Raw genomic sequence first — 22,384 nt, 5'->3', positions numbered from 1 at the left:
CGGTGAAGAGGTTGGAGGTTGTGTCGGTGGTCCAGCCTGTGTTTAATTATCTCAAAGAAGCTGAGGATCATAAGCAGAGAAATTAATTGGTCTCTTTGAATTTTTACAGAATGTGACCAGCTCTCTCAATGAGTCTACTTTGACTGTAAGTATTGCACATCATGGGTGATATAAAGGACCTTTATTTACTCTGTCTTGTACAACAGACAAAATTGCCACCACAGTAACTTAGTTCAAACAGAGCATGTTATTTATCACTTTTAGGTCTGTTTTGACCAATATCATCACCCTCCACCACTTCCCCATTCTGTCCTTTATATATATATATATATATATATATATATATATATATATATATATATATATATATATATATATATATATATATATATATATATTACATCAAAGGATGCGGCTCATGGGCAACATAAAGAGTAAAAAAAAAAAAGGCCCGCTACTCGCCGCTCCCACAAAAGTAAAAAGTAAAGAGTTGCCAAAAGAAAGGTCAATTTCGGGTGGAGAGGTGTCTTGATACATTTTTCTTGAAAGAAGTCAAGTCATAGGCAGGAGGAAATACAGACGAAGGAAGACTGTTCCAGAGTTTACCAGTGAAGGGGATGACAAAAATGGAGATGCTGGTTAACTTTTGCATAAGGGGTTTGGACAGCATAGGGATGAGCATGAGTAGAAAGTCGTGTGCAGCGGGGCCGCGGGAGGGAGGGAGGCATGCAGTTAGCAAGTTCAGAAGAGCAGTCAGCATGAAAATATTAATAGAAGATTGAAAGAGAAGCAGCATGGCGGCGGAATTTAAGAGGTAGAAGGCTGTCAGTAAGAGGAGGAGAGCTGATGAGACGAAGAGCCTCAGACTCCACTCTGTCCAAGAGAGCTGTGTGAGTGGAGCCCCCCCACACGTGAGATGCATACTCCATACGAGGGCGGACAAGGCCCCAATATATGTAAAGCATCTGTGCTGGGGAGAAGAACTGGCGGAGACGGTACACAACGCCCAGCCTCGAGGAAGCTGATTTAGTAAGAGAAGAGATGTGAAGTTTCCAGTTGAGATTTTGAGTTAAGGATAGACCGAGGATATTTAGTGTTGAAGAAGGTGACAGCTGGGTGTTGTCGAAGAATAGGGGATATGTGTTTGGAAGATTATGTTGAGTTGATAGGTGGAGAAACTGGGTTTTTGAGGCATTGAAGGACATAAGGTTCCTTTTATCCCAATCGGAAATGATAGCAAGGTCTGAGGTTAAGCGTTCTGCAGCCTCCAGTCTGGAGTCTTGTAATTCATGTTGAGAGGGTCTTCTGTTGAAAGAAGTTGAATAATGCAGAGTGGAGTCATCAGCGTATGAGTGGACAGGACAGTTTGTTATGGAGAAAAGATCACTGATGAATAACAGGAAGAGAGTGGGTGATAGAAAAGAGCCCTGTGGAACACCATGGTTGATATAGGTTTAGGGGAAGAACAGTGACCGTCTACCACCGCAGAGATAGAACGGCCGGAAAGGAAACTGGAGATAATAGAACAGAGTGAAGGATAGAATCCGAAAGAGGGCAGTTTAGAAAGCAAAGACTTGTGCCAGACTCTATCGAAAGCTTTCGATATGTCTAGAGCAACTGAGAAAGTTAAACCGAAACGGCTAAGAGAGGATGACCAAGAATCAGTTATGAGAGCAAGAAGATCGCCAGTAGAACGCCCCTTGCGGAACCCATACTGGCGATCAGATAGAATGTCAAAAGTGGAAAGGTGCTTTTGAATCTTTCGGTTAAGGATTGATTCAAAAGCTTTAGATAGACAGGAAAGTAAAGCTATAGGGCGGTAGTTTGATGGATTGGAACGGCCACCCTTCTTAGGCACAGGCTGTACGAAGGCATACTTCCAGCAGGAAGGAAAGATAGATGTTGACAGGCAGAGGCGAAAGAGTTTGACCAGGCAGGGTGTCAGCACGGAGGCACACATTTTTCCTTATATAAGTGTCTTTATATTGTTCTATGCCTTTTTAGTTTTCCACTCCGACTTATTATCATCTCAGTTGCTGTTTGTGATTTCAACTTTAGCTTGATCGATCTATTTTTCCCTTCCTCATATTTCCCAAGTCTCGTCACCTCGTCCACTTCCTCTGTCAGTCTTCCAGCTTCTTCATCTAGGCTTGTCAGTACTTCTTTCATCTTGTTGATTTCATCTCTCTCACTCTGCCTTTATTGGGATTTTCTCCTCCTTAACACCCATGATTTCACACTCTTCTTTCCTGCCAATTCTCGAACCAAGTCTTCCTTATTTCCTTATTTTTCCTCCTTAACACCCATGATTTCACACTCTTCTTCTTTTCTGCCAATTCTCGAACCAAGTCTTCCTTGTTTCTCATTACCTGGACAACCTCACGCTGCATCTCCACTTTCCTTTTCCTTTCTTGTTGCTCCAGGATTTCTTTGAAGCTTCCTTTCTCCTTTTCGTTTTTTTTTTTTTTTTACATACATTTATTTCTACATCAGCTAATTTCTTGATCTTATTTTCCACGCCTACTTCACGGTCAATATTTACCTTTATTCTTTTTTTATATTTCTTCTTTAACCATTGCTCTTTTTTTTGTCTTCCATGTCATCATCACTGGCACTTCCCTTTTTCAGTTTTTCGTTTTCCTCCCTTGGTCTTCTGACTCCTTCCCCTCAGGCAATGGGGTCCTTCACTAAGTTCGACCTGCCATCTACGTAGATGCCTTGGTGGAACTACCCAAAAGTTATGCGTGCAGCATACGTCCAAATAATTTTTCTTACTAGTTTTTCGCCAGTATTTAGAAATCACATGTTAATCTCATAGCTACGGTATAGACACTGGACGTACAAGTAGTATTTAAGAAACGAGGAAATGCAAGGTATAGGAAAGTAAAATATATTTTTACCGACATAAACAATCATCACATGCTTTTTTTTTCTTTTTCTTTTTTTCGTTGGGGACATACCCCAATGGAGGAAGGCGGTGCATGCCGCGCAACCCCCCAGACGGCCGGTAGAGAGATACCCAATTCTTTCAAGGAGGAGGCCCAACAACGGGGCTGAGGGTGTCGGAAGGAGCCCACATTTCCACCCCCATGGTAACTGATAGGTCTCGAACCCACGCCCGAGCACCCCGCCGAAGCGCAAGGCAGAGACTCTACCACGGGACCACGGGAGCCCCCAAGTCACATGCTCTATGTTGTTCTTTAAAAGTTCCTAATAGTGAATCTAATATTACAAGATGCTAAAGATGTATGAATTATGATTTGAATTAGAAATAAGAGATAAGTTTAATACTTGCTGCCGGCAGCGTACGATATGTTAAGCGGCAGTGTAAACAACCACCTGTGCTCTTATTATATACTTACTATATTGAAGAGACAGATGAATGCATCGTGTGTGAGGCAGCGGCGAGCCAGCCGGAGGAATGTTGAGTGGCATGACACTGCCGGACCTGTTTGACTTCTCGTTTCTTACATGAAGAAAATATTTACCCAAGAGGCTGCACTGATGCATTGCTATTAACCACTGGATGGAGTGTTGTGGGATATGTTGATGAATCCTCTTATTTTGCCAACAGTGTTCATTATAACGACATGAATAATGTACAGCACTCAGAATTTTTGGTGTGAACATGGTAGTGACCATTACAAATCTAATGTTTTGCTAGTTTGGTACAAAAAACTGTCAATTAAGCCTCGCTGAACCCCAGCTGGCTGCAGGCTTGGCTCTGGCAGAGGCTCCAGCAGGGCCACCAGATGGCTGGTTCAGCTCAGTGAAGGACCCATTTAGTTACTTCAAATCATCCACGATGTCAACAAACCTTCTTAAGTCCTCCCTCAGACCAATTACGTCCTTCTTTGAGTCATTGATTTATTTCTCCCGTCTTCTGATGGTTGTCTACAGTACCGGGTCTGACATTGGGGCCGACAGAAAGCCAGCAAAACCATAATCAGCCTAGCCCTCAGGCCAGTCTTCCCCACCCAACGAAATCTTGGCGGAACAGGCGGGTGCCGACTGCCGATGGAAGTGTAATTTTTTTCAATTGCCTTGTGTTCCCATATCCCCTTGGGAGACAGGACCTACTCTACTGCCACATCATCATGCCCTCACCCCACAAATAATAGGTAAACGCGTCGAATTCCTGATCCATGAGCAGGGCTGGTCGACGAGATGTTTACGGTTCGGCGTCCCAGACCACACCGGCGGTGTGTGTGTGTGTGTGTGTCCCTGTCAGAGTTGTAGAAACGCTGTTCCATTAAACAAGGCAAAAGCTTCCACAAAACTGTCCATCACATGCAGTGTTGTTTTTTTCTGCTCTTAGTTTTCTCTTATTTGTTCATCATTACTATAACCTTTCACATGATGCTTCCCCTTGTGCAGGTCCCGGCTGTGGGCTGGGAAGGAAGCTAATCCAGTCATGGCAGAATCAATCTTCAGGATCCTTTATATTTCACATTAATTTTTCAATTGAAACCTTTTAAGAAGCTCTACATTACTCCATGAGGCCAGCCATGAAGTTATCAGCAACTGTTCTTTTTATATTTACCTTGTTTGAATAAAAAAAGGTGTGATTCTCATATTATTATTTTTTCTTATGTTAACAGGTTAAGGACTTACAATTCTACGACACTGGGTATTTCTACTGTCACTACAAGAACGTTACAGACTATGAAAATGACAAGGAAAACGTTGCCTCCACCTATGTCTATGTGCATGGTAAGGGCGCCACTGCTAAACATTAATGAGCCAGTAACTGCCTGGAGACACATGCTTCACTTGCGACCTTTGGTCCATGCTAATTGTGTCTGCATGCTGGTGGTCGTAATGTGAGAATCAAGTACAGTTTTCTCGGAGGCTGATCAGAATCCTGTTTTGTGCCACATTAAGCACACCTCCGGAGTAAAGTATACATAGGAGAATTAGGCCACCTCATAATGTCAAATATCAAGATTTTTTTCTGATAATGAACATTTTTGGACGACAGGTATTTGCATGTATCAATTATAACCAAAACCTGAGTAGTGATAAATCTTGTCCCCTCAGTATGCTGCCACCTTGCTGCCAGACAGGATACCCTTTCACCCTGAGCCCGGTGTGAGAGAGGCTCTCAGAAACAGACTCATTGCTCCAGAGCTGCACATCAATTTGGAAGGGAGAGGCAATAAATTACCTACTTTGTCAGTAAAGCCGCGTCTACACTAGGCCCCACGAAGCGACTCATGAGGCGACTCGTGCACCGCCTGACGGGTGTGTGTGTCCAAACTAATATATGTTTCCACGGCTGCCTCATCCTGCCTCGCCAGTCATAATGTTTGTTGTCATAATGTTTGTTCTTCACCTGCCAGGTGCAGGGGTGCTGTTTCAGAAAATCAGTAAGTAAAAGAGTGTTGCTCCGTGTCCAATCCACATTGTCATGAACGTTTTCAACCATGATACTGAGCAGCATGCAGCCAATGTTGCCCCGTTCACGACTAATTACTTTTAAAATTACTTTTAAAACTTATCTGACCCGTCTGGCATTACACTGGCACGGCACACAGCCTCCGGAAGCCTCCCTTACACTGGACTCGGAGCGGATGAGTGACGGCAAAGTGGCACATAGATCAAATTTATTGAGAGGACCAGATTTATCACTCTCTTGGTCCTGATCATAGACTGCTGATCCTTAATGTTGACAGATGCATCCAAACATTCACTTTCACACGTCCATCTGCAGATGAGAATAACACAGGCCTTGTGAAGCTCCTGCATGCCCCTCTACCAGAAGAGACTGTAGCAGCTTTGGGGACCTTGGTGATTGAATGCACCGTCACACATCCCGACTTAAACATCACCTTGATGCACAACGAGGCAGAGGTATGTTTACTATTATGATGGCAAAATATGTGTGTGTGTGTGTGTGTGTGTGTGTGTGTGTGTGTGTGTGTGTGTGTGTGTGTGTGTGTTTACCTAGTTGTATTTACCTAGTAACTAAGTGTAGTTTACAGGGCCTGAGCCACACTCGTGTGGTCCAGTCTTCATATCTATATTCATCTAATTTTTCTTTAAAACTTCTTATACTGTTTGCCTCCACCACTCTGCTTTTTCTTATGGTTTCTCAGTTCTCTGTCTTCACTTCCCCTTCTCAGTATTAGGTCTTTACTATCTCATTTCTCCAGGTCATTTATAAGTTTATATAATGTAATTAGGCCACCTCTCTTCTATCTTCCCGTGTTAACAACATTTCTTCTAATCATTCTTCATAGGTTAACGTTCTCCACTTCTGGTACCGTCTTGGTAGCTGTTCTCTGTGTCCTCTCCAGTTTCTTTAAATATTTTTTCTTGTGTTGAGAGCACACAACTTCTGCATATTCTAGTGTTGATCTAATCATTGTAGTTATTATCTTCATCATGCCTTTATCTAGGCAGTGAAAGGCTAATTTATATATCTTAACATGCTGTATCTCTGAATGTGTTATATATATATATATATATATATATATATATATATATATATATATATATATATATATATATATATATATATATATATATATATATATGTGTGTGTGTGTTCAGGTGACCAGTCGTCCTAAATTACCACCCCCAGGCCTTCCACTCTTCCCTCACATTACATCATCCCCCATTTTACAGGTACATGTGGGTCTCATTTCATCTCTCCCGATATGCAGGACATGGCATATTTTGCATTAAATTTCTTTTGCCAAGTTTTGCTCCATTCATGTGTCTTATCAATATTTCCTGCAGTTCTTCGCAATCCTCGTTGTATCCTATTTTCCTCAATAATGTTGTATCATCTGCAAACAGGCTCGTGCAGCTGTTGACTTCTTCTGGATCATCACTTATGTAGATCATGAACGCAACTGGCACCAGCACTGAGCCCTGTGGCCCTGTGGTCATTTTCCTCCAGTTTGATCTTGAGTCTCTTATTGCAGTTCTTGTTTCTCTTCCTTCCAAACAGTCTTCCGTGCAGTTTTCCCTTTCCCTTTTGAGCCTCCCGTGCCTTCCAGTTTCCATAATAGTCTCTTGTGAGGGACTTTCTCAGAGGCCTTTTTTAGATCCAGGTGTGTGCAGTTTGGCCATCCATTTCTTTCTTGTGTTGCTTCTACTACTCCGAAGGAGAAACGTATCAAATTTGTGACACAAGATCGTCCATTCCTAGAACCATGTTGTCTCTCCGTTAATATTTCCTCTCTTTCTAGATATTCCATTTATCGTTTCTTGATTACTTTTTTACTTATTTGCATACGATACTGGTTAAAGATACTGTTCTGTAAATTAATGGTTCCTCTTTGTTTCCATTTTTATAAACAGGAATTATATCCGTTCTTTTTCACTCTCTCGGGACTTTCCCATTTTTAGCAGTGCTTCAGTTATGTCATATATTGGTTCAGTCATCTCTTGGTTGCGAATTTTGGAAAATCAACCGCTTTGGTGCGAATCGCCATAACTCCCTAATTAGTAATTTCTGGGGCTACAGAAAAGTTTTTGGTATCAATCGACGGCAAAATGAAAAGGCTATATTTTTTTAATTAGCGACCGGATCGAAAACCGACTCGAAAGGGTAAAAAATTGAATAAATCGCAAAAAACGACTTCGAAAAAATCTATATATATTTTGAGTTCCCAACTTTGAAACCCGCTCATTTTTTTGAGAATTTCAAGACTTATTTAACAAATGATTTAGCCCTGCCAATGTGCTTTACAATATGGAGCATACCATTTCCCTACTCCCAGTAATTTCGTTGCTAGAGCTCAAAACGTAAACCCTGTCGAGAACGATTTTGACGAACTCCAGGCATTTTGCCGTTTTCGTCTAGTGTGGCCTTGCTATTGCATCTAGAAAGTTGTAATGTGGCATGTAGCCCCTCTTGGCAATGTAATATGACCAACTCGAAGGATTTTTTGATAGCTCGATTCCAAGTTCGTCGTCGAGCCGTCACAAAATAGCCTGTTTTTCGGCCCTTTTGCCGCGATTTGGACACGTCCTAGTTTTTTGCTTATATATATTTTTTTATTTTTTTATGCTTTCCAAGTTTTTCCTTTGATTATTAATCTGTAATAAAAGAGCTTTCATTTGCCACCGAGCACGCCTTCCTAGCTTTAGTTTTTCCTCGAGCTCGACCAGAAGTCGCGAACGAACATTCGCCGAATCTGACTCATTTCACACGCCGCCATGCATGTCATTTTGTTACAACAACTGTCCTCAACATCAACAGACCACCAGTAGGCTGGTTTCAGAGCCTAGTGAGCCTGAACTATGCACATCATTTTGTTACAACAGCTGTCCCTAAAAGGCCACCAGTAGGCTGGTGAATCAGAGCCTAGTGGGCCTGAATCGTGCATGTCATTTTGTTACAACAGCTGTGTGGGGTTCTTGAAAGGTCTGGACTTCCGAAAATCCCGTAAATTCTCAGCAATAAAAAAATATAAAATAAAATAACTGAAAATTGAGTTATCAGACTCACAGCCCCTCTAGTCCTTATTATTATTTAAATATCTGACCAATCACATCTCTCATAGGGTAAGCAAAAGCCAGATAAAAGTGCTCTTAAGTTTATTGAAAACAACAAAGAAACTCGCTGGAAATTAAAAAAAATTATTAACACCAAGCACACAGCAACCTAGTAGCTATGCTAAAACATCCTAGGAATTAGATTACTTAGCTGCAGGTGGGGAGAAGCCAAGCCACACCTTCTACCTCGTGTCTGGAGCCTTGGAGTCCTTCTTCAATCCTCTCTCGTTCCTCACTGCAGCCGCCGTGTCGCCCTCCTTCCTCCCACGGGCTTCCCTAGACCTGAGCATACAATCACTCTGGAATTGTGGATACTACAGACAGGAAAACCCCACGATCTTCCTCGTGTTGCAGGAGGCGGGAGGGACGTCTGCTCGCGGCGGTGTCTGGGCAGGAGATGACTTGGAAGATGGCGGCCGTCCCACACTGCTCGGGCCGGGTTCCGCGGTCAAGATGCCAGCTCTCGCCATACGGCATCTCGTTTTCTGTGCAACACTTACGCTAAAAACGCCCTAACGGCTATGGATTGTTATTTATTAATAACCTAACGCATGCAATTGGTCATAGTGGGTCATGCAGCCCACACATAGCTCAGCGTTGGCAGTATTAACGAAATGATTTGTAATAGCGCGCGTTCCCGCCTTCAAGTGTTTCTTCCAGCTCTCTCAATCAAAATGGCGGGGACCCCCGCGGCCACAAGCTACTTCCTGAATAATGAAATCATGACAGGGCGGCCACAGGCCACTCCTTGAATGATGAAATAATGACAAGCTGTCCCTAAAAGGCCACCATTAGGCTGGTGAATCAGAGCCTAGTGGGCTTGAATCGTGCATGTCATTTTGTTATAACAACTGTCCCCAACAGGTCACCAGTAGGCTGGTGGGTCAGAGCCCAGTGGGCCTGAATCATGCACGTCCCGAGGGTGGGCCACCAGTAAAACACCAGTATAGCCGACTGAATGGCGATGACTTTTGGTTTGCTGGGAGTCATCTTAACTAGATAGTGATATTCATGTGATGACACAGTACTACCCATTAGTTTAAAGGAGGCTGGTTACTGCATTGTTCAGCAAGCTGATATTTACACAACACCTGATGTTTAGATAACCTCATGAGTTACAAATTCTTTTGCAAGTCCTTTTTTTCAGTTGCCCGCAGCATTCTTTTCTCCAGAACAATTTTCAACTGGTTTTGTGCTCTTATCTTTCTGTTAGATCACCAATCAAGAGAGAGTGAGTTTTGACCCCAGAAAAGGATTTACTGTGAAAAATGTGACGATGAGCGATGGCGGAAAATATACATGCAAGGATGGCAGAGGACACGATATTTCAAAAAGAATTGAGGTCACTCCTGCAGGTAAGTGAACACCATGCCTCCTGCTGCATTATACCAAACATGTCACTTAACTTTGACTGTCACAAGAAAACTAAAGCTGTTGCCAATGTTACACTGCTTGCAGACAGAGCTTGGTGCTTAGAGATTAGAGTCCCTGTATGGAGAGAGTAGCAACATATAGGCAGCACTCTGATGAGGGCCACAGGATACCGTTTCAGCTCCACCAAGCAGTGCCACCGCACTGAAATGTGGCATCTTGCAGACCATTACCTAATTTTGGAAGTAGGCATGGTTCTTTCCAGAGCTGCCGTGCCTTCTGCTGTGGCAGCAGGTCAGAGAAGGGTCATCCAGAGCCTAGTCTTAGATGTACTACAGACACACAGAGAAGACAGTACGTATTAGGTCAGTAAAGTCAGTCATTTGTGGTGAAAATTGTCTCAGGAAGCATGAATGCCAGTAATGCTGTGTGTGTGTGTGTGTGTGTGTGTGTGTGTGTGTGTGTGTGTGTGTGTGTGTGTGTGTGTGTGTGTGTGTGTGTGTGTGTGTGTGTGTGTGTGCGCATTTACCTATTTGAAGTATACAGGGCCTGAACTCAAGTTCGGACAGTCCTGTATCTCAATCTACATTTGTCCAACTTTTCCTTCATTTTATGGACACTGTCCACTTCAACAATATCACTGTTTAGTCCATTCCATGTATCCACACTCCTGTATGGAAATCTGAACTTCTTTAGGTCCTACAAATAACAAGTCCCCTTTCTCAATTTCTTGCTGTGTCCTCTTAGTTGCCTCCTCCCTTCCATCTCGAATAAATCATTCCTGTCCAACACTTTCATTCCATTCATATTCCTGTACAACGCTATCAGGTCTCCTCTTTCTCGTCCTTCTTCCAGTGTTGGTAGGCCCAGTCCCTCTAATCTAGTCTCGTATGACAGACTTGATAGTTCTGGTACCATCTTAGTCGCAATCATTTGAATCCTTTCAAGTTTCCTTATTTCCTCTTTCCTGTATGGTGACCAGACAACTGCTGCACACTATTAGAAGCATTGGTCTAATCAATGTTGTTATTATTTTCTTCATCATGTCCCCATCAAAGTAATGAAGTGCCACTCTAATATTTGTCATCAGATTGTATGTTTCTCCAAATATCTTGCTTATATGCTTCTCAGGTGTCAGAATATCTTGTACTGTAATTGCTAAGTCTTTTTCTTCCTTCGCTGTGTCGATGATTGTCCCTCCCATCTTATACACTCCACTTGGTTTATATTTACTCTTGCTCATTTTCATTGTGTGACACTTCTTTTCATTGAACCCCATTTCCCATTTTTTACTCCATTTCTCCTTTTCTGTACTCCTTTACTTCTATTTACTCCTTTTCCCACGGTAAATAATCGGGCTGTCACACGTATCTACATCACTACGTACTTCTTTAGGTGGAGATCTGTGACGTCACCTTATGGCCATGGTCAGGGCTGTCGTTTGCTAAAATCATAGTGAAGTCTGGCATGCAAAATAGTGTAGCTTTGGCCCTAGGAGTGAGACAAAGCATATTTCCTTGATCTAGTTGTTCCAGTGTGGTGCATTTCATAGGCTCAGTCTACTGCTTATACGTATAACTGTTGTGGCAGCCTGGGCATGATTAGAGTAAGTGTTCCTGTCTGTAGGCCGTGGAAAAGTTTTCCGACGTGTTGGAGCCCGTCACGGCAGCGGCAGCATCCGTGAAAGTACTCGGCACTGGTGCCTTCATAGTTCAGCAGGTGGATGAGGTGGGCACAATAGGCAGTGCTATATAAGAACTACTCATATCCACAGAAAAGAAAGGTCAGATTTGTTCAAAGAACAAAACTTTGCCTCAAACATTTTTTACATTTTTTCTCAAATCTCTTAGTCTTTATTATATTGATTGTTTATTTTTTGATGCAGGTATGCATGCTCTTCACTTATGATGCTGTATGATTGTCTGCACACTGGCTTTGGGCATTACATGCATTGTTTGTGTTGTAAGGTGTGATTTACTGTTGCCTGAAAACTCAGCTTTGTTACGGAAACACTGCCTGATTGGTCTTATTGTTGAAAAATTAATCCCATTAAAAAGAGAGGAAGTCCTTGCCATCTCGCCCCCAAGCAGTACACAAGGCACAAATTCTTTGATAATGTTATTTGCATAAAGGTGAGTTTGCTTCTCAAGTGTGGCTCTCCCACTCAGCTTGGTGTGGAAAATGGAGTCTCCAGCATCAAATGCAGGGAGCCTTCCAAGATACTTAACCAGTAATGCAATGATCATTTCCACAGTCATGCTGATGGGCAAGCCAACGATGGATGAATGGAAGAACCAGTACTACGTTAAGGGAGACAGCTTTAAACTGAAGTGTACACTGGTTGACCCCCCGAGGGGCACACAATTTAAGTGGACTTACCCAAGCACAAAGGCTGTGAGTACATCCCCAATTCCATTGTTACAAAATAGTAAAAAAACGGAGGATATTTATGTATATTAGATTCTATCCATATATTCAAATCATTGTTTTTTGTAACCTTAAAATTTGTCAAAACTTTCAAGGTAAAACCACTAAACTCTCTATGCCATCTCTGACATTGTGTCGCCATGGCCGTGCAATCATTTATTAATGTTTTTTTTCTTTTCTTTTCTCAGTAATATGATTAAAGTCTGTTTTAAATTCTTTTCATATATCTTAGAAATTATTGTAATTTCACACTACATCTATTGCCCGAAAGGTACACACACACACACACACACACACACACACACACACACACACACACACACACACAGCAAAGGACAACAATCTATTTGTCAGTCAAAAGGGCCCGAGCAACAGCTAAGTCATTTGAGTCCCGTCTCCTAGGAGTTCAGGATTTGAGAGGATTATGGGAGAATGAGAAGCGATAAGTAAAAAGGGGAGGAGGAGTTGGATGGAAAGTAAACAAAAATACATGATGGCGGACTCTCTGGCAGTCCCCTAACCGACGGGGAGAAGAATACGGGGAGTGTTTTGAGGGCTTCACGCCAAAATCAGTAATGAAACCGGTACAGTGGAAAAGAATAAACAAAGTGGAGCAGGACTGTGACAGAATAATAATAGAAATGAAGAAGTTGGGAGTGGAGTTTGGGGAGAAATCAAGAATTATAGACTACAAGGATAGCTCACCGAAACGTCATCAATGAGGTCATATCTGCGTAATGGTCATCTGGTTCACTCTCTCCATATAAAATGTATTAGGAATCCATTACATATTAGTCTTGTCACTCATTCATAGTCAGATTTTGCGCTTTTTTTTATTGCTAAGGATATGTAATTAAATTAGGCAGCTGTTCAGTTGGCAAATAGTATACAGTAATAAAATTATTTGATAAATATGTTAGAAAAAGTATACTGAGAAATATTGCTGTCTACCATATATCGATGCTTACGTTTTCTCAAATTTCATTAACATTCATTTTATACAACTTTACAGGGGTAACTAATGCTGTCATCAAATAAAAGAAATTGCGAACATTATCGTATTTGTATTTGTAAAAAAAGAAGAAAAAAAGCGGCGCCAGATGGACTGGTGCTGGGTCCTCTGCTTTTTATTATTTACATCAATGACTTGGACGCAGGAATTAGTAGTGATGTCAGCAAGTTTGCAGATGATACCAAGATCGGTAGAGTAATCCAATCAGAGAGGGACGCTAGCGTTCTCCAGGATGAGCTTGACAGACTATATGATTGGGTGGGGAAGTGGTAGATGGAATTCAATGTCGGGAAGTGTAGCATTCTGAGTGTAGGTAGGAATAACCCCTCACACAAATACTCCTTAAATGGCACTCCTCTAAGTAGGTCTGGGCGTGAGAGAGACTTGGGAGCAGGGTTGGAGTAATTGTAATTGTAATTTAATTGAAATGTAATTAATTACATTAAAGTATGTAATTGTAATTGTAATTGGATGTAGAACTTAATGAAGTAATTGTAATTATAAATATTTACATTATAAAGTAATTGTAATTTAATTGTAATTGCGAAAAAAGTAAGTCATACTAAAATTCTGATAATCCTTGTTTTTACTGCTATGGTGGCAAATATGTAAATACTGTATATGATGAAGTATGGCAACCCTTACTGGACAACCTACGTATTATACGAGAATCAGACGCGTCCACTTTTCCCTGTTTGGTGGACTGGGACATCTTTCATTGCTTCCTAGACCGTCATACGGCAAAGTCCTCCTCTTGACTTTCGACCTATTGTAAAGGTAAGAAAGACATTGTATAGTAATCTGTTCCCTGATGAATGATGATGACTGTAGTAGCTGAGATGGTGATGATAGTTCATTGGATGATGTCATGATGAAATGATGTAATAGTGATTAGTGGTGATGGTGACCAGTGTCATAGTAATAGGCTAATTTGTTGGAAAGTTAATCGCTGTAGGTGTAGGCTTGTGCTGATAGGAAAGTAGTAGTCTAGTAGTACAGTAAAGTGGTAGTAATGATGGTGAAAGTAATAGCAAGATGGTAATGTTAAAAAAAATAATGATGACGATCATATAGCAGTAACAGGGAAATAATTATGAAAAAAATTGATGATGCTGAATTGCTGATCTGGTGATGTTGGTGATAGTAATATTAATAATAATGGTGACAAGTATTATGACTGTGATAGTAGAAGGCATATTTTATTGATAGTGGTGAGTAGTACTTATGATACTACCATACTACTATCTTTCTTTGTCTATCTGCCCCTCTCTTTGTCTGTCTGTCTGTCTGTCCGTCATTCTGTCTCCTACCTACCCCCTCATTTCTTCGATGTTCTCTCTGTCTGTCTGTCGATCTGTGTGTGTCATTATGTCTCTCCCTCTCTTCTCCTTTCTTCCTTCTTTCGACTCACACCCTCTCTTCATCCTTTGCCCTCACCCTATTCCCTCTCTCCATTTCCCTTCCCCTTCCTGTTTATCTGTCTGTATGTATAGCACCACTCCCCCAGTCCCCACCACCTACTGTACCACCCCTTCTCCCTTCCACTCTGCCTACCCGTTTAGCCTACATCCACCTCTCTCTCTCTCTCTCTCTCTCTCTCTCTCTCTCTCTCTCTCTCTCTCTCTCTCTTTTCAATAAATGACAACAGCATGATGCTAGTGTTTTTCTTTTCAACCAAAGCTTACTGTTGGACGCTGGGTAATTATAATTGTAATTATAATTGACTGTCTCTTGTAGTAATTGTAATTGAACTTCACATGAGTATTTGTAATTATAACTGCAATTTAAAGTTTTAATAATGTAATTGTAATTGTAATTGTAATTAAGATTTTGAATTGTAATTACTCCAACCCTGCTTGGGAGTCCTAGTGAGCGCTGACCTCCGTCCTAGGGCTCAATGCATTCAGGCTAAAAATCGGGCAAACAGAGTACTTGGTTTCATCTCAAGGTGCGTAAGCAATAGGAGCGCTGATGTCATCCTCAAACTTTACTTAGCACTAGTTAGACCTCATCTCGATTATGCAGTTCAGTTCTGGTCCCCCTACTATAGAATGGATATCAAGATGTAAGAATCTGTACAGAGGAGGATGACAAAGATGATTCAGGGGGTGAGAAGCTTGCCTTATGAAGACAGACTGAAGCAGTTAAATCTACACTCGCTAGAAAGGCGAAGGTTGCGAGGAGACTTGATCGAAGTCTATAAATGGATGAAGGGCTTTAATAAAGGGGATGTCAATAAGATTTTGATAGTAAAAGAGCCAGGTGGGACACGTAGCAATGGTTTTAAGTTAGACAAATTCAGATTCAACAAAGACATAGGCAAGAATTGGTTCACCAATAGAGTTGTGGACGAATGGAACAGGCTTGGGGGCCATGTTGTGGGTGCCAATACCGTAGATACATTCAAAAAGAGGTTAGATATAAAGCCATGGATGGTGAGGTAAGGTAGGGTTGAGTGTACAGGAGCTGCCTTGTATAGGCCAACCGGTCTCTTGCAGACTCCTTATGTTCTTATGTTCTTAAGTTCTTAAATCCAGTAACGGATCCTGCCTACCCGTACTGTACTGTACTCCCAGCGCCCCAGCCACGCAGCCAGTCAGTTGTCATGTGCACCTCATACGCCGTGGTTGTCGTGGACACTCGGCAGCCTGGGCAGGTCACTGAGGTCGATACATTTCACAAATAGGCATATATATATATATATATATATATATATATATATATATATATATATATATATATATATATATATATATATATATATATATATGGCGCCCATCTTGTATATCAGCCCCCCCCCCCCCCCTCCCTTCCCCTGGAGCTGGATCCGCCACTGTATCCGCTTCAAATATCTTTTTGGGATAATCTTAAGAATAGCGGCTCCTAGCGGGCGCGCATTTAGGGCACGGTATGGTGGTAATTACAACATTTCTGGTAGGGTGATTTCAATAGGCGCACCTAACATCACCATAGCCGATCCAGGATTCAGGACGTTTCCTAAGGTGGAGGAGGTAGCGTTATAATTCTATTTCCTAAAGAATCCTTAGAACCAAAAACTAATTAAAATTATGGGTATTCTTTTTCTTGAACACAACATTGAATAAACAACAGAACAATAATATGAAAATACGTATAGCCACCGTTGCCAGATTGTCGTACTCAGAGCGTAGTATTTACCTGTTTCTGACGCCTAACTATTGCCAAGAAACATCAGAATCTTACTCTTTAAACGATAACTATAAATTAGTTTCGTTATTGGAGCCCAGAAGACAGTTTTGGGGGTAGGAAGTCGGGAAATATAATCGGCTGAGTCATTGCGCCGTCTCCATCTAGAGGCCTGACAGCTAGCTGGATTCTTTGACGATGAGTCATCCTATATTATAGTATGGTGGAGTGTGTCACGCGTTCCCCAACCAAAATTTTATTTTTTTCTGTTTTAATGCATATTTTTGTGTTAAATGTATTTTTTCTGTGATAAATAAAGGTTTTCCAACATTAATATCTTATAACCATCATCAAATTAGACATATAAGAGGAAATAAATAAGATATAGTATAAGGAGAGGGGGAAATATTCACATAAATAAAACCAACAGAAGGCTCAGGCGGAGGCAGAGCCGCGCGTGTGGTTTGTTATTGTTTTGGTAGACACGGGGGACAATCTCAGACGCAGCGTCATTCTCAAATACCATTTATGATGAAAGTAAACTATTTATGGGTTCTGTGTAAATCCATTTCCTTTAAAATATATAAAAAGAAAAAAAAAGAAAAACATTGAGTTCAATCCACCAATACACAAAATAATAATTTGTCCCAGGAAAACAGACGGTACGAAGAGCATGAAACATCTATATACAATTATTTCCATTATTAAAGTCTTTATACCATGGAGTAATGTGTAAAAGTGTTGTAATTATTCTATCTTTTCGTTTAGTGATAACATAATGTACATAGAAAATAGAGATCCAGTTGTCCAACTTGTCTGTGAAATATTATTCTGTCTGGTGAATCAGGCAACTGCTGACCGAGTTATTGGCCTTGGCCATTGAAGCAGACTGAGGGGCTGCAGGTGACGTTACTGCACAGAAGAGGAGAATTCTGGCACGAGGTTGAGAAGACCTAGCCTGTTGATCTTGGTAGAAACGTTATAAAAATGTGTGATTAATATGTAGGAGGAGTAGGCGTGGTCTGTGAAGCACAAGGGACATATATTCTATATTGTTTATACCTCAGTGTATGCAAATTAACCTATTGAGCATCGGAAATGGTCTAGAACATATGTTCAAAGGGTGGGGGGGTCGAGTGAAAAGGCATATACATACATTTCTTATGGTGGCGGCGGCGGCCATTAGGAAGTGAGCAGTGTTGCCAACGATCCGGTTAGCGATGGTACGCTTGGTTAGCAATGGTATGCTTGGTTAGCGATTAGCCCACGCATGTGAGACCAGGTCCACCACGCATAGTTATTATTTTTTTTTTTTAGAACACGCAGCCCAACGGCTGCCGTGCTGAGGGCCGGGTATAGTATTAGGTAAAGGCGCGTGTTCTAAAAAAAATAATAACCACGCGTGGTGGACCTGGTCTCACACCAATCATTGGATCGTTGGCAACACTGCTCATCTCCCAATGGCCGCTTCCGCCGCCGCCGCCACCAAAACAAATGTATGTATATGCCTTTTCACTACCATCGCTAACCACCCTAAAACAGGTGGCGGTATTTGGCCGCCACTTTTTACTAATGTAGTTTAAAAATAATTTGTGACTATTGAGAGAGAGAAACTTCACTCGCTCGCTCGCTTGCATAGAAAACGGGTGTGAACAGCAGAGCGGGGCGGAGTGTGCTGCGGGGAACTGTAGTACTCCTTATATATGTACCCCCTAAAAGTAGGTTTTTTACTGGTTTGCGCAGAAAACAACTATCTACATCATATTTTGTCCATGAAAACATGTGTCTTGAAAATAATACGCCTACTTTTCCTACATTTTTACCAAACGTGTTAATGGTACGTCGTCATAAGGTTGCAGAAAGGTCGTGAGTTACGTAGTGAAATACGTTGCAAGGACGTATACCTGGGAGTCCACACATTTTCGTAATAACTACGTATCTTCGCTACGTAAAAGTTACAAAACCGCTACCTTTATACAACGTAATAAATACGTAATCGTGTTTGTTGGGTTCATTTTGCAGTCTCTTTTCCATGTACTGAATAATCATCAACGTAACGCTGCTGCTGTCCCATATAGCATCATCTTGCATCACTCGATCTGTTATAAGGATTTGTTCACTGTCTCAGGAACATGTAGTGGAGCAGTATAGCGACGGCAGTCACCTGAGGAGCATATTAACGGCACAGAACGCCTCGGAGAGTGACACAGGAAACTACACTTGCTCCGTCAGCGCTCCAGGCTACTTGCCACATAATGATTCAAAGCACATCACCATCAGGGGTAAGGAATTCCTTCAAGCTAACTGTTTAATACATTTCCCTCCTTCAAACCATGCATATTAGGGAGCATTGAAAATAGATCGTAGGCATGTTTGACCTTACATCACTATATTCATTAATCTCAATGTGCCTTTTTTTGTTTTGTTTATCAATACTCTTTCAACACCGTCACTACTCTGGTGTGTTATTTTCAAGTCTGTTTTTTCAGCTATTTTTTTTTTTTTTTTAACGTCTTGGCCTATTGCACCGGTAGGCTTCTTCCCGGTGGATCCTGATGGTCGGTCCAGCCGGTCTACCCACTCTTAACACTCTTAAATTCTCTATGCCCTCCTGACATTTGTTGTGACCTTACATTCCATATCAATAATCGAATGCTATATTTGTGTGCCTTAATTCATGTATGCATTGTTATAGTGACCTGTCCAACATGTAAGGCCCCCCAAAACACTTATCTCTTCTTAGCACCTCTCTAGCTGACTGGGTAGAAGAAAGCTGGCTTCCTGTTTGGCTGGTCATGGGCTCAGTCTCTGGCACCAGAATCTCTACACACACCTTTCCACACTAGATTATTGTTTTGTTTGTTCAGACACTTAAGATGATGTGTAATGAAATAGATTCAAGTCACCCCCATTTCACTGTACCCATTGCTGTGTGCTCTGATCTTTCTTTTATTTTTTTATTAAGTACTTACAGATACTTAGAGAGACTTACAGAAGACCTCCTGGAAGAGGCTTATGCCTGTGACTCCAGATCTACATTAACAACTTGTGGCAGTGTGTGGTGGATTATTCGTGCCTTGTAATCATATTTCAAATCTTGATTAGCCCAGAATTTATCTAGTCTGGCCTCAAGCTGAGTCACTGAGGTTGCTGCCACCACCCACTCAGGCAGTTGATTCCAGTTGTTTACTACTCTACTTGGGAAAGCATACTTCCTCACATCCAACCATGATCTTGACTTAAAAAGTTTCAGTGAATTCCCCCTGCTGCTGCTTTCCTCTCTAAGTTTCAATATTCCTTCGCTACATGCATCATCATATTTCCCAGTGAGTATCTTGTAGGCCTCAATTAGATCTCTCCGTGCTCTTGTATATGCCCGTGTGGGTAGTCTCGGCTACACACAACCTGAATTACGGCATGATCACTTCTCCCCAGAGGGTTTCCAATCACAACGTCTTCCACAATGGACTCTTCATTGGTGAAGAATAAATCTAGAGTATTACCCACATTTTCCCCTCTCATTCTGGTAACGTCATTCACATGTTGGGTCAAAAAGCAATTACACACCTTCTATAAATTTAGTCCCAAAAAAATTTATTCCAGTGCTGGTGGTGTAATTTTCCCAATTTATTTGTGGCAAATTAAAATCTCCAGTCAAAATCTTATAAGTTGCTTTCATCCCGTTTATCTCTTGAAATAGATCCAACAGCAACAACTGATTATTTCCCTCCAGGCTGTTTGGACTCCTGTATATTAGTGTTAAGATGAGTTTCTCTCCTTGAAGCATAATTTCCAAACAGCAATACTCACAAAAACTTGACTAAATCAACCCTGTTATATTTGACACCATTTTTCACATATATCAGGAGACCTCTGCCAACATTACCAAAAATAGTACTTTCCTCTGTCACATATCCCTCAATATTATATTCTTCTATATTTCTTTCATATCTGAAATGCTTTGTTTTTACTTCAGATAATGCAATAATACTTGGTTTTTCACTCATGGTATCCAGTAATGACCTTAATTCCAAAATCTTATCATAAGTGTATACATCCACATTTGTAAACATAACAATAAACTTACTATTTATGTCCTTTACACCCCCAGCACATAATATACCAACACTATCCTCTACACTGACTATGCTCCTTCATCCTCCACCTTGATGACCCTTCTGTTCCAGGGTGGACCTCTGACCACATGCTTCCCCTTTCCTGTGTTCGTTAATTTTTTTGCTTTTTCAACGGTTCTTGATCTATTTCTCTCTCCCTCCTGGTTAAATCATAGGCCACTCTAAAGTTCTTCAAGTTGTCATCCTTTCCCAGTTCTTTTACTCTTCTCTCTCTATATATATATATATATATATATATATATATATATATATATATATATATATATATATATATATATATATATATCATTTCTCACTTCTGAATGAGTCAATACAGCTAGCACTTGGCGATCTTGGCCTTCCATCTTTTTCCCGAGCCTTATCACTCTTACCATCTCTTCTTCATGAATCTCGCAGGCATGCAAAATTTTCTTCATAATCTGTCTGTCATGTTTAATTCCTTCGTGAAACATGCTTGAGTCACTTTCCGGTATATTGTATACCACTATGTTGTTTTCTCTCTTCTTCTCATTTAGTTCCTCAAACACTGTATTCATATCCATTTCTTTCTGTATTTCCCGAGATGCCTGATGCTCTCTGTATGTCCTCTCTCCTTCCTTCACCTCTTTTTTGGTTGATTCCTCCATCTCCGATATATTAATTTCAACTCTTTCCATCCGTGAACTCAAATGTTGCAAACTCTCCCTGTGTTCACTGGTATCCACTGCCCTGGCCTCCAGCACTGCCACCCTACCAGTCATATTATCAAGGTCTTCTTTATCCACTTTGACTGCATCACGAATCTCCCTAACCTCTACCTGCAGTACCTCCTGTTTCTCAAGTAAATCTACTTGTATCTTCTCCAGCTTTTCTATATATGATTTCAGTTTTGCACATCCTTTCTTACATGAAACACAATGCCAAGTAAATTGAGATTCAGCCTCTTCTTCCACCATGAACTTATAAACATCGGCTGGTATTTTTTCACATTTAGCATGGTATCATGTCTCACAAGTATCACATAAAAGTGCCATATCCTTTTCTCTTACCATTTTACTGCATCTCCCATACATCACTTGTACTTTCCTTCTTTTCCTCTTGAGACATTTCTGTTGTTGTTCTGCCTGCAGGTAACAAAGAGTAAATATTCATTTTTCTTCACAGAAAAGCTGGCACCATTTGTCAATGTCACAAGTGTAACAAAAAACCTAACCGTATATGAAGGACAGGATATTCAATGGTCCGCCGATTTGCTGTACTACCCTGATGATCCCGTCATCAAATATACAGACTGGAGAGGTGATGAGCTCGTACAAGACAGGGTAGGCTTTCAAATTTTTAAGATATTTCCATGATTTTGTTTCTCTAAAAATGTCAATTTGAAACTCTCCCACAAAAATCATAATGAATGCCAAGTTTACTAAGTGTTGGTTTGAGAATCTTGAAATATGTTACACAAGAGGGACAGTTTCTTGGCACTTAAATCTGCTTAAATGAATTACCTGCTCAGGCAGGTAAAGTGAGCCACTCAAGAAATTAGTTTAGCACTGCAAGCCGGAGTACAGTACGTACGATCTCGCCAATATCGTCTTATTGGTGCCTTAAAAACACTGTCATTCATGAAAGAGTTATTTGTGTGACAGTGAAGTGCATGTATATATAAAGAGTTGATTGTAAAATTCTAGTGTTTGCCCATACTCTCCCCTCTCAACCAGAACTGGCTAGAGAGCCTTTGGGAATGCGGGCAATGCATCGGAGAACACGAAATGCGTCGCAAACACAT

General features: G+C 41.1%; 1 protein-coding gene across 4 annotated transcripts in view; it reads left to right on the top strand.

Moving 5' to 3' along the window:
- The window catches only part of LOC126982677 (vascular endothelial growth factor receptor 1-like), a 62,253-nt gene that overhangs the window by 4,853 nt on the left and 35,016 nt on the right, over window positions 1-22,384 (top strand). For 2 of the 4 annotated variants that reach the window (XM_050834941.1, XM_050834945.1), the window contains exons 4-10: window positions 110-145; window positions 4,602-4,713; window positions 5,714-5,853; window positions 9,725-9,866; window positions 12,137-12,276; window positions 18,615-18,768; window positions 21,766-21,923. In XM_050834941.1, coding sequence (XP_050690898.1) covers window positions 110-145; window positions 4,602-4,713; window positions 5,714-5,853; window positions 9,725-9,866; window positions 12,137-12,276; window positions 18,615-18,768; window positions 21,766-21,923 — 882 coding nt within the window. The other 2 variants (XM_050834942.1, XM_050834943.1) reach the window with 2 other exon arrangements.

This window comes from Eriocheir sinensis, chromosome 51 (genome assembly GCF_024679095.1).
Source record: "Eriocheir sinensis breed Jianghai 21 chromosome 51, ASM2467909v1, whole genome shotgun sequence".
Classification (NCBI taxonomy): domain Eukaryota; kingdom Metazoa; phylum Arthropoda; class Malacostraca; order Decapoda; family Varunidae; genus Eriocheir; species Eriocheir sinensis.
Note: the sequence above shows the minus strand (reverse complement) of the source record. Positions and strands in the feature narration are given on the sequence as shown.